Genomic DNA, 13,473 nt, shown 5'->3' with positions numbered 1-13,473 from the left:
TTTAATTGAACTATTTAAATTATTTGTTAATATAATTATTAATATTAATATTAATATATAATTACTGATATTGGCTGAGTTTAAGACTACTGTCTTGCTATTTGTCTTATCTGTTCTTTATTTCCTTTTTCTTTTCCTGTCCCCTACTTTTTTTTGGCATTTGAGTTTCTCTTAATTATTGGCTTACTAGTTGTAAAAATCTTTGACTGTATTTTAGTGGTTGCTTCAGGGTTTAAAACAATCATTTTTAAATATGCACAGGCTACTATCAAATAGCATGATACTACTTCACGTGTAATGTAAGAACTTGACAACAATATGTCACTATTTTCTCCATTCCTGTCATTTGTGCTATTGTTACTGTTTATTTTACTTTTACATGTCATAAACCCCATGCTATATAGTTATTATTTATTTTGCCTTCATTTTATTGCTTGTGTGGTTGCACACATCAGTGATCCCAGCTACAGTGAGGCTGTGGCAGGAGGTTCACTTAAGCCTAGGAAATTTAGGCTGCAGTGAGCTGCGATCACACTACTGCACTACAGACTGGCCAACAGAGTAAGACCCTGTCTAAAAAAAAATTTATCTTAGGTTTTATTTTTCTTTATTTTGCCTTCATTTTTTTGAAGGATGGTTTCACTGGATATATAATTCTAAGTTGACAAGGGTGTTTTTCTTTTAGCATTTTAAATATGTTTCATGATCTTCTGGCTTGTATGGCTTTTGACAAGAAGCTTGTAATAATTCTTATCTTTCTATGTACATAAAATATCTTTTAAATGTCTTTTCTTCTGGTAGCTTTTAAGATGTACATATATATATTTTTTTTACATGGAGTTTTGCTCTTGTCGCCCAGGCTGGAGTGCAATGGTGCAATCTCGGCTAACTGCAACCTCCGCCTCCTGGGTTCAAGCGACTCTCCTGCCTTAGCCTCCCAAGTAGCTGGGACTATAGGCATGAGCCACTACACCTGGCTAATTTTGTATTTTTAGTAGAGACAGGGTTTCACCATGTTGGCCAGGCTAGTCACAAACTCCTGACCTTGAGTCATCCGCCCACCTTGGCCTCCCAAAGTGCTGGGATTACAGGCGTGAGCCACTGTGCCTGGCTGCTTTTAAGATATTCTTATTATCATTGGTTGTTTAGCAATTTTACTGTAGTGTACTTTGGTGTAATTTTCTTTGGGATTTTCCTGTTTGGGTTTTGTTGAGCTTCATGGATCAGGGATTAAAATTTTCATCAAATTTGGTAATTTTGGGGCCACTATTTTTGTTGTTGTTCTGTGTTTGTTTGCTTGTTTGTTTTGTTTTGAGATAGAGGCTCGCTCTGTTGCCCCCGGTTTTTTGTTTTGTTTTCTTTTTTCAGTGTTTTTTCTTTCCATGCTTTACTTTGGACAGTTCTAATGCTATGTCTTTAAGTTCACTGATCTTTTCTTGCACAATGGCTAATCTACTTTTAATCTTATCCAATAAATTTTTTATTTTAGGAATATTTTTAATCTTATCCAATAAATTTTTTATTTTAGGAATATTTTTAGTTGGTGGCTCACGCCTGTAATCCCAGCACTTTGGGAGGCCAAGGCAGGTGGATCACCTGAGGTCAGGAGTTCGATACCAGCCTGGCCAACATGATGAAGCCCCGTCTCTCTAAAAATACAAAATAAATAAATAAATAAATATTAGCTGGGTGTGGTGGCAGGCACCTGTAATCCCAGCTGCTAGGCGGGGCTGAGGCAAGAGAATCGTTTGAACTCTGGAGGCGGAGGTTGCAGTGAGCTGAGATTGCACCATTGCACTTCAACCTGGGCAACAAGAGTGAAACTCTGTCTCAAAAAATAAATAAAATAAATAAATAAATAAATATTTTTTAGCTCTAGAAGTTATGTCTTCCCCACACTTTCCATTTCTCTTCCCTTTCTGTTCACAATTTCTTTAAATTTTACAGTATATTTATAATTGCCTTTTTTTTTTTTTTTTTTTAAAGTCTTCTCTCCTAATTCTATCTTTCATGTCATTTCTGGGTATTTTTTTTTTTTGGACTGATTTTTCTCAGGTTATGATTTACATTTTCATGCTGCTTCTTCTTTTTTTTTCCCCCCACAAGATTACATCTGAAAGCAAGATTTTTGTGGTTCTTGTTTGCTGTTCCTCTCCCTGCACTGTGGTCGATATTCATTTTGTTGTTTTTTTTCTCTTAGGGACAACAGGCCTGTGCTGCCTATTGTCCAAGGTCTGAAAAAGTTGTTTCACATATTTTGTCTAGGTTTCTCTTTGTTTTTATGGAGGGCGATTCTGGTCCTGGTTACTACATCATGGCCCATTAGATTGTCTTTATAATTTAAAAACATATTTCTCCATTTTCCCCCTATTGCTATGGTCCATATGTGTTCCCCAAAGTTCATATGTTGAAACTTTTTTTTTCCCTGCCTTATTCTTCCTGGACATATGTTGAAACTTAATTGCCAATGCAGTAGTATTAAGAGGTAGGCCTTTGGGGTCTGGCACAGTGGCTCATGCCTGTAATCCCAGCACTTTGGGAGGCTGAGGCAGGTGGATCACGAGGTCAGGAGATCGAGACCATCCTGGCTAACACGGTGAAACCCTGTCTCTACTAAAAATACAAAAAATTAGCCGGGCGTGGTGGCGGGTACCTGTAGTCCCAGCTACTTGGGAGGCTGAGGCAGGAGAATGGCGTGAACCCGGGAGGAGGAGCTTGCAGTGAGCCTAGATGGTGCCACTGCATTCCAGCCTGCGCGACAGAGCGAGACTTTGTCTCAAAAAAAAAAAAAGAGGTAGGCCTTTAGGAAGTGACTAATTTATGAGGGCAGAGCCTTTATGAATGGATGAGAACCTTATAAAAGGGTAATTTTGCTCCTTTCATCCTTCTGCCGTATGAGGACACATCCCCTCTGGATGCCCCAAGGCTCTATCTTGGAAGCAGAGAGCAGCCCTTGCCAGAAACCAACCTTTAGTGCCTTGATCTTAGGCTTCTCAGCTTCCAGAACTTTCAGAAGTAGGTTTCTGCTGATAAATTAATCAGTCTCAGGTATTTTGTTATAGCAGCACAAATGGACTAAGATACCTATTCTCTGATTCTGGTTCTGATTCTGGTACTCTTATTAGTCATATCTTCTGAATTAATTCTGTAAGTTTCTTTTCTACTTGCTTATATTCAGTTTTTTGTTTGTTCTTTCTGGGAGACTGTCAATTTTATCATTTAACTTTATATTGAATATTTAATTTCCTCATCCTATTTTTAATTTCTAAGTGCTCTGTTATTCATGTTTCTTTTAAAAAATAGAATCTTGCTTTATTTCAAGTTTATGGAATCTTTTTCATTTCTCTTGGGAAATTATAGTGGGATTTTAAAGGATTGTTTTCCTGTTTCCACATGATTTATTTCTTTGGAATTCTTTCTTTTTGTTTCTGTTTCTCTCTCTTTGATTTTAGAGGCTCTTTTCAGAGGTCTCCTAATCCTGAGCTGCCTGTTTATTCATTAAAGTGAATGAGAGCTTTCTGTGAGAGGGCAAGGCTTGTTGACTGTCTCACTGTGGGGCAACTGGGCAGGCAGCTGGCATTTCCCTCTGAAACTCTTAAATGTCAGGATTGGGAGATGTTTTGTCGTGAGCTAGTCAGTTTCCCTAAAGAGGAATGAATTCACCAACTTTTGCCCAATGTTTTAAAGCCATGCAGGCAGGGTTTTGAGAGTAGAGCCTACTTGTATGTAAGAGAGGGAGAGAAATATTGGCTAACATTTCAGTGTTTAGTCTTTCATGAAGTCCACCCACTTGTGAGTTTTTTTGGTTTGTTTGTTTTTTTAGCATTACCATTTGCTGTGGTTTTTGACCCACAGACTCTGTGGTTCAACTTCTTCACAAATTAAACTTATCCCCTGTAACTTTGTTGTTCAGATATTCTATCCAGATGTTCTTTAAACTCTCCTCTGCCCTCATGTTAACCATTCAACATCATTCAGTGCAAGTGGCCACTCCCTCTTTCTTGAAACTCCTTTTTCTCTTCTTCTACATCACTGACTCCTGATGGAGTCTTCTAACTGATCTCTAAATACTGGAGTGTTTCTGTGATTGGTCTTGGCCTCATTTTTTTTTTTCTGTCTCTATTGTCTTTCACCTCATGCCATGGCTTTTAAATATCATGTAAATGCTATTGACTCTCAAACTTTCCAATCTTACTTCTCCCTTAAACTCCAGATGATTACTTGACATGTCCATTTCAGTATCCAACAGGCATTTCACAAGGTGGAATTTTTCTGTTTCTTCCTTATAAAGGCTACTACTGTCTTCCCGTTTCCTCACACAAAATTTAGGAGTCATCCTGATTCCTTCCCTTCCTTTATGCCTACATCCTGCTCATCAACAAGTTATGTGAATTCCACCTTAAAATATAACTCATTACTTTCAAACCCACCCACTCCTCTTCATCTCTAAGCAACCATCTTCTCTTATTTAACTTCTGCAGTAGTCTCCCAACTGATCTCTTTGCTGTCATTCTTGAAACTCATTCTTCATATAGCACATATAGCAGTAGATAAATCTTTTTTTTTTTTTTAAAATAATCCTTCAATTGACAGAGGAAGGGAAGAAAAAGAAAACAATCCTTTCAGTGGCTTTCTATTATACTTAGAATAAAGTAAAAATTTGTGATTATATCCTAAAATGACCTTTATGATTTGGCCTCTGTGCCTTCTTTTCTAATCTCATATTGTACTATTGCCTCTTCATTCACTCAACAGTGTATTTACTGAGCACCTACAATGTATCAGAAACTAAGGTAGGCACTGGGTACCATACTACAGTGTTCCTTGGACACTCAAGCTTTCTTTGGCCTCAGAGCCTTTGCATCTACTTTCGCTAGTGCCTGGCATGTTCTTTCCCTAGCTCTTTGCATATCTTCTTTCTCATCCTTCAGATCTCAATGTAAATGTCATTTCTTCAGAGGCCTTTCATATTAACCTGATCTAAAATATCCACTGACTCCTCTTTTTCTGTTATCTTATTTAATTCCCTCATAGCACTTTTCAAAATCTTCTCTGCTTAGGTCTCTTCTCTTCTCTTCTCTTTTCTTCTTTTTTAAATTTTTTTTTTTTTTTTTTTTTTTTTTTTTTTTTGCGACAGGGTCTCACTCTATTACCCAGTCTGGAGTGCAGTCGATGGATGGATCACAGGTCACTGCTTCACTGCAAGGGATCCCTTGGGGCAAGGGATCCCGTCCTGGGCTCAAGCGATCCTCCCACTTCAGCCTCCTGAGTACCTGGGACTGAGTACCTAAGTCCAGGCACATGCCATCACACGAAGCAAATTGCTAATTTCTTTTTTAATTTTTTTTTTGTAGAGAAAAGGTCTTCTTGTGTTGTCCAGGCTGGTTTTGAATTCCTGGCCTCAAGCAATCCTCTCCTGCCTCGGCCTCCCAAAGTGCGGTGATTACAGGCATGAGCCACCATATCCGGCCTTGCTTATGTATTTTCTTACCATTTCCTCCCTTGTACCTCTGTAAAGTAAGCGCCTTGAGGGTAGAGGCTTTTTTTTTTTTTTTTAATTTTTATTTCTTTATTTTTAGACAGAGTCTTGCTCTGTGGCCCAGGCTGGAGTGCAGTGGCGCAATCTCGGCTTACTGCAAGCTCTGCCTCCCGGGTTTACACCATTCTCCTGCCTCAGCCTCCTGAGTAGCTGGGACTACAGGCGCCCGCCACCACACCTGGCTAATTTTTTTGTATTTTTAGTAGAGACGGGGTTTTACCATGTTAGCCAGGATGGTCTTGATCTCCTGACCTCGTGATCCACCCACCTCGGCCTCCCAAAGTGCTGGGATTACAGGCGTGAGCCACTGCGCCCGGCCTCTTTTTTTTTTTTTTTTTTTTAAAAGAGACAGGGTTTCACCATGTTGGCCAGGCTGGTCTCAAACCCCTAATGTCATGATCCACCCACCTCGGCCTCCCAAAGTGCAGGGATTACAGGCGTGAACCACTGTGCCTGGCCGAGGGTAGAGACTTTGTCTTATTTATCATGTATCTCCAGTATCTAAGATGTGTTTTTCCAAGGGCCTAGAACAGTGCCTGGAACGTGGAATATAATATAGTAGTTCCCCCAACCCCGTTATTCAGTTGCCCTCAGTCAACTGTCATCCAAAAATATTTAATGGAAAATCCCAGAAAAAATAATTTGTAAGTTTTAAAATGGATACTCTTTTTTTCACTCTGTCACCCAGGCTGGAGTGCAGTGGCACAATCCTGGTTTACTGCAACCTCTGGCTCTGAGTTCAAGCAATTCTCCTGCCTCAGCCTCCTGAGTAGCTGGGATTACAGGTGTGCACCACCATGCGGGGCAAATTATATAGGGTTTTGCCATGTCAGCCAGGGTGATCTTAAACTTCTGGCCTCAAGTGATCGGCCTGCCTCAGCCTTCCAAAGTGCTGGGATTACAGGCATCAGCCGCCTAGCCCAGCTGAGTACAATGGATGCTGTTCTGAGTATCATAATGAAATCTTGCGCTGGCCTGTTTGTCCTGCCTGGGCCATGAATTATTCCTTTGTCCAGCATTTCCAAACTATACATGCTACCAACCCATTAGTCACTTAGGTTATCATATCTACTGTGTGGTTATTGTAGTGCTTGTGTTCAAGCAACCCTTATTTCACTTGCCCCAAAGTGCAAGAGCAGTGATGCTGACATTGTAACCGCTCCCTTTTTTTTTTTTTTTTTAAAAGACAGAGTCTTGCTCTGTCACCCAGGCTGGAGTGCAGTGGCACCATCTCGACTCACTGCAACCTTTGCCTCCAAGGTTCAAGCGATTCTCCTGCCTCAGCCTCCGAGCAGCTGGGACTACAGGCACCCGCCACCATGCATGGCTAATTTTTTGTATTTTTAGTAGAGATGGGGTTTCACCGCGTTAGCCAGGATCGTCTCAATCTCCTGATTGAGTGCTGGGATTACAGGTATGAACCACTGCAGCCAGCCTCCATTTATTATTATTGTTGTTAATCTCTTAGTATGCCTAATTTATAAATTAAACTTTATCATAGATATGTACACTTAGAAAAAACTAATATATATAGCATTCAATACTACCTATGGTTTCAGGGATCCACTGAGGGTCTTAGAATGTAGCCTTCACATATAAGTTGGGACTACTGTAATTTTTTTTTTTTTTTTTTTGAGACGGATTCTCGCTCTGTTGCCCAGGCTGGAGTGCAGTGGCCGGATCTCGGCTCACTGCAAGCTCCGCCTCCTGGGTTTACGCCATTCGCCATTCTCTTGCCTCAGCCTCCCGAGTAGCTGGGACTACAGGCGCCCGCCACCTCGCCCGGCTAGTTTTTTTGTATTTTTTAGTAGAGACGGGGTTTCACTGTCTTAGCCAGGATGGTCGCAATCTCCTGACCTCATGATCCACCCGTCTCGGCCTCCCAAAGTGCTAGGATTACAGGCTTGAGCCACCACGCCCGGCCTGTAAATATTTTTTAATAGATTAACTTGATGGGGAGGTTCAGGAAAAGCTACATAGGGGAGATAATATGGAGTTCAGTCTTTAATAGATTAACTTGATGGGGAGGTTCAGGAAAAGCTACATAGGGGAGATAATATGGAGTTCAGTCTTTAATAGATTAACTTGATGGGGAGGTTCAGGAAAAGCTACATAGGGGAGATAATATGGAGTTCAGTCGTTAAAGAGGATTTGGGTAAGGTGCAGTGGCTCACGCCTGTAATCCTAGCACTTTGGGAGGCTGGGGCAGGTGGGTCACCTGAGGTTAGGAGTTCGAGACCAGCCTGGCCAACATGGCAAAACCCCATCTCTACTATAAATACAAAACTTAGCTGGACGTGGTGGCACATGCCTGTAATCCCAGCTACTTGAGAGGCTGAGGCAGGAGAATCTCTTGAACCAAGGTGGTGAAGGTGGCAGTGAGCCAAGATCACACCACTGCACTCCAGCCTGCATGACAGAGCGAGACTCTGTCTCAAAAAAAAAAAAAAAAAAAAAAAAGAGGATTTAGATGTTGGTCATTAGATAGAATAATTAGCAATAATGAAGATATTTATTTTGGCTGCACATTTATTCTGGGTATGCATTATTAACATGGTCTAAGAGTAATCATGTAGGCAAAACAGCTTTTCTTAATGTCATGCAGAAAAACCTCCTTTGGGATCATTTAGAGGCTAGAAGTTTTGCCCTGTTATCAAACTCCCCTTTCTCTGTTTGGAGTTAAAAAGCATAATAGAATAACTCTTTAAAAGTAATGGCCATTACCAGGCTGGGTGCAGTGGCATACGCCTAGAATCCCAGCACTTTGGGAGGTTGAGGCGGGTAGATCACTTGAGCTCAGGAGTTCGAGACCAGCCTGGCCAATATGGTGAAACCCTGTCTCTACTAAAATACAAAAATAAGCCAGGCATGGTGGTGCACATCTGTAATCCCAGTTACTCAGGAGGCTGAGGCAGGAGAATGACTTGAACCCGGGAGGCGGAGGTTTCAGTGACCCAAGATCACGCCACTGCACTCCAGCCTGGGCAACAGAGTGAGACTCCGTCTCAAAAAATAAAATAAAGGGCCGGGTGCGGTGGCTCACACCTGTAATCCCAGCACTTTGGGAGGCTGAGGTGGGCGAATCCCCTGAGGTCAGGAGTTCAAGACCAACCTGGCTAACCTGGTGAAATCCCGTCTCTACTGAAAATATAAAAATTAGCTGGGTGTGGTGGCAGGCACCTGTAATCCCAGATACTCGGGAGGCTGAGGCAGGAGAATCACTTGAATCTGGGAGGCAGAGGTTGCAGTGATTCGAGATCTCGCCATTGCACTCCAGTCTGGGCGACAGAGACTCTGTCTCAAAATAAAAAGAAAAAAATAAAATAAAATGTAAAATATATTTTAATTCAGAATTTATCCCATGAATGTCTTACATTTTTCACATTGTAAGTTGAAACAACTAATTGAGTTGTGCTTCCTAAGGTCTTCTTATTTTAAACATTCACCCTGATTATTCAATGGCATTTTAGATATTTTGAGGAATTCATTTGTGCTAGAATACATATATTTATTTTCATAATTATCTATTGCTTATAGCAGCTTTGGGATGAACCAGGTCATAGATCTGAATTTGGAAACAAGGTCAACGTAACATTTTTAGGGTCAACAAATGGCTGTGTGGAAGTAGTTCTGAAACAAAAGCTGTTTTGGGAGAAAGAAGCTCATTCTTCTTCCTGTGGTTCGTATGTCAAGAAATTATACCACAGCTCATTCCATTGCCAAACTAGAAACTTTAAGGTCATAGCAATGGCTCAACTCATGGATGACTGTTTCGAGGAAGCCTTCTATAGCCCTAGGCTGAGTTAGGGCTATCACAATACTTATAAAAACAGTATCATATTGTAGTCTCATTACTGGTTGATTGGTCGACCTTGTTTTCAAATTCTTGAAGATCAAGATCGTATATTCCTTCCTTTGTTCTACGCTGAGTAGTATTAGTGCCTGACAAATATGTAGATGGCCAATACATATTTGATTAAATGAATAATTGAATGAATATGGCATGATATGATATAACATGACATTAATATAGCTGGTACAAATTAGAGTAAGTTCAATCAGAATAATTTCAAGTACTTCCCCAAAAAGAAGTAGCCAAGAGAGAGTTCAGGTCTAGTCATAGTTACTAGAAACTCATTCATTGGGAGATCAGGCTTAAGGGGCAAGAAATCTAGTCTCTAGAAGAAAAAGTTTGATGAGAAAATAATGCAAAGAAGAAATACTTCCCGTCTCAGAGAAACTTTTCTTCTGTTGGTGAGGGATAGAGGTATTGGAGTATAAAGCAGAAAACTGAATAAGAGGACAGAATTATACACACAAATACATTAAGAAGTAGGGATTCATTAGCTAATTTTAGAAAAAATCCAGAGTAGTTTCTAATGTGATATATTTATTTTATAGCTATTTCAAAACACATATTTTTCAATCATAATTTCATGTAAATATCTTAAAAATTAATTTCTCTTTACACTACCTTCACATGCAGAAGTTGGTTGTCAACGGCTATGAGCTGATTAAGATTCTCCAGTATTTCTAAGTCTCTAATGTCATCAATATTATTATTGCTGATATTCAATATAGAGAGGGATTTCTGTAAGAAAAATAACCAAGTTAGCATTAGTAAATAGTCTAAATACTGTATATAGGAACCAGAAATCCTAAACTTTGAAAATTTTAAGCTTGATCAGTTCAGGTTGTTTTACTCTTTAGGTAAAAACATCAAAAGCCATGAAATGCTTTTTAATGCATTTTTTTTTTCAGATGAAAGTTTTAGAACCACAGTATGTCATATAACTTACCCTTTCTCCCTATAATTCCTCCATAAGTCATATTTTTCTTTTCCAAGATACAAAATAAACTTATAGAATAAAAAAGCCAAGAATCAAAAAGCAAAGAAAGAAAAAAAGATGCCCCAATAAACAAGTAACACAATACTGTAGCTTTAGCAAATTATCATTTTGTGCTAAATATTACTAACATTTGTACTTACATAGGGGCTGGGTGCAGTGGCTCATGCCTGTAATCTCAGCACTTTAGGAGGTGAAGCAGGCGGATCACTTGAGGTCAGGAGTTCAAGACCAGCCTGACCAACATGGCGAAACCCCATCTCTACTAAAAATACAAAAAATTAGCTGGGCATGGTGCCACACGCCTGTAGTCCCAGCTACTCAGGAGGCTGAGGCAGGAGAATCGCTTGAACCTGGGAGGTGGAGGTTGCAGTGAGCAGAGATCACACCTGGGAGACAGAGCAAAACTCCGTCTCGAAAAAAGATTTATACTTACATAGGAAGAAATAGTTTTTGTCTTTATTTTACTAAATAGGAAACATGATCAAGAATAAAATAATATCTGGTTTTTATTTTTCTCTCTACTTGTCTATATGGTTTTCTCCCATCAATCTATATGTTCAGGAACTACTTAAAATAATAATTAGCTAATTAACAGGAATTTCAGTGTTGTTGTAACACTATAACACTAAATCAGAGTCATCTTACGAGGCTCAGGAATCTCTGCCAAGATGGAGTCAATCATCGCTTCATGGCCTTTTTGCTAAGATCTAGTGCAGTATCTGTTCTTATTAGTTTAAGTTTAAAAAAAACATGGAGGCATCCATGCACAGTCAACCTTTAGAAAAAATATTTCCTGATACTAAAGTATTGGGAGAACTACCTCTTAATTTTTATAAATTTGGGTCAAAATCCATCCACTATCCTCTATTTCTGGGCCCTCTAAAATAAAACTGATGAGGCTGGGCACGGTGGCTCACACCTGTAATCCCAACACTGTAATCCCAGACTAGCCTTGCCAACATGGTGAAACCCCATCTCTACTAAAAATACAAAAATTAGTCGGGCGTGGTGGCGCACGCCTGTAGTCCCAGCTACTTGGGAGGCTGAGGCAGGAGAACTGCTTGAACTGGGGAGGTGGAGGTTGCAGTGAGCAGAGGTCGTGCCACTGCACTCCAACTTGGGCGACAGAGTTTATTTTTATTTTTAAAATAAAAATAAAATAAAATAAAACTGATGAAATCTGTAAAACAACTACCATGTCCCATTTATGTCCCTTGCCCCAAAATTAAAGTTAGCCTATCCCAGTAAGTCTGTTGTTTTGAGGATTAGCAGGAGCCTAAGTGGTACCCTCTGGCTTCTCAATTTATTGTGGTACCTCCATCCAATGTGACTCGTTTCAGGCGACACAGTTAGAGCCCCAACCCCAGGGCTCCCAGGCCTACATAGTTCTGATGTGGTAGAGCTGTATGTAGTGCAATCTACAATCAAATCAGGATCCCGGAAGAAAACAACTTATTATTACAATGGCTCTCTACTATATTGTTTAAAGGTTTCCAAATAATTGCACATTCCTCTCTCCTTAGGCTTTTTCCTAAAATTTAAAATGTTGAGCCATGATAATCACCAAGGTCCACATTATGAATGAATGAACATCTGTATTAGAACTTCAGTTAACATACCTTTTCACATTCTTCTCATCCTTCCAGTTACCCAAAGAGGCAAGTTTTATTATCCCACTTTATAAATGCTGAGTCTCTGAGATTGTACCTGAGAAAATCAGCTTCAGTCCTCAGATAAACTCTGAGCTGGCCATATAAAATGCAGAGGATGTACAATGTCCAAATATACCTTCACCACATTCCTGTTTCATTATAACTTGTTAATCACTATATTCCTTGTCAAAATATTCAAATGTGAACTTACTGCCAGAGAATGAAGAGTTCTTGGATCAAACAGAAGCTTTTCCCCAAGGGGAAGCCTCTGATTCTCAACATGAAGCTCTCTTAGTTCTCCTAATCCTTCTAAACCTTCTATGACAGCAATGTAATTGCCTCCCAGATACCTGCAAAACATAGACATAGTTCTAAATAGACATTCTGAGAATGTCATGGTCTTTATTAAGTGTGACAAAAGTGTAATAACAAAATAATTGAGCTGAACAAAATTATAAATGAGGAATTTTGTGTTATATTAAATCTATGAAAGTTTGGTTTATCTAAATGAGAACAAATTATATTCTTATACTTCATTTAGTCTAGAAGTACATTTTTTTGCTTTTTAAAAAAGTGAGCGAATTGTAATAGTTATTATCAAACTATCTACCAGTACTATCTACTTCATCTGACATATGAAGAGCCCTGGTAGATAGTTTGATAATAACCTTTCTGGGTTGTAGGTTTAAAAAATGAAGATTTCACGGCTAGACACAGTGGCTCACACCTGTAATCCCAGCACTTTGGGAGCCTGGAAGTTTAAGACCAGTCTGGGCAACATAGGAAGATCCCATCTCTAAATAAATAAATAAATAAGCCAGCCAGCCAGCCAGTCATTGTGGTGCATGCTTGTGGACCCAGCTACTCAGGAAGCTGAAGTGGGAAGATCACTTGGACCTAGGACATCAAGGCTGCGATAAGTCATGATCGCACCACTGCACTCAAGCCTGGGTGGCAGAGCGAGACTCTGTCTCAAAACTAAGAGATAAAAGGAAAAATGAAGATATCTGGGCCTAACCCCTGGAGATTCTAATTTGGATATGTAGGTTAGAACCCAGTGCTCTGCATTTTTAATAAGCATTCACCAGCCAACTCTTGTGTCCCCATTCTGAGGCTTTTAGCCGGTTCTTTGAGGAGCATGATAGTTATTCCAGTCTGGGAAATTGGATCCACCAATCTTCATTGCCTAATTATAATCACTATAGGCAGTAAATGCCGTTTTACAATCAAGTTTACATCAATAGGATCAATTATATGACCCAGATGGTATGAGATGTGTGATTCTGAAAGGCACATAACTCATCTGGGTCCCATGGAAACTTCTTTTATCAGTTGAGCCCACATGAGGATGTTTTAAGTATCCCTATTAGCCCTTAAGACAACCCCTCCCCAGAATGAAAAGTGTATCAGGCTTAATAAAACACAAATTATT

At 39.7% G+C, this 13,473-nt stretch overlaps 1 protein-coding gene and 1 pseudogene across 3 annotated transcripts in view; one reads left to right on the top strand and one right to left on the bottom strand.

Annotated features, from left to right (window-relative positions):
* Positions 1-13,473, bottom strand: part of PPP1R42 (protein phosphatase 1 regulatory subunit 42) — a 67,865-nt gene that overhangs the window by 39,101 nt on the left and 15,291 nt on the right. For all 3 annotated transcript variants that reach the window (XR_007728319.1, XM_050802045.1, XM_050802046.1), the window contains 2 exons: positions 12,253-12,391; positions 10,014-10,130 (listed from right to left, as the gene is read on the bottom strand). Coding sequence is in view for 2 of the 3 variants with exons in the window: in XM_050802045.1 (XP_050658002.1) it covers positions 10,014-10,130; positions 12,253-12,391 (256 nt within the window). In the remaining variant the exon portion in view is untranslated. The remainder of the gene's footprint in view (positions 1-10,013; positions 10,131-12,252; positions 12,392-13,473) is intronic.
* On the top strand, positions 11,070-11,243 carry LOC126961967 (uncharacterized; annotated as a pseudogene).

Source organism: Macaca thibetana, chromosome 8, assembly GCF_024542745.1.
Source record: "Macaca thibetana thibetana isolate TM-01 chromosome 8, ASM2454274v1, whole genome shotgun sequence".
NCBI lineage: Eukaryota > Metazoa > Chordata > Mammalia > Primates > Cercopithecidae > Macaca > Macaca thibetana.
Note: the sequence above shows the minus strand (reverse complement) of the source record. Positions and strands in the feature narration are given on the sequence as shown.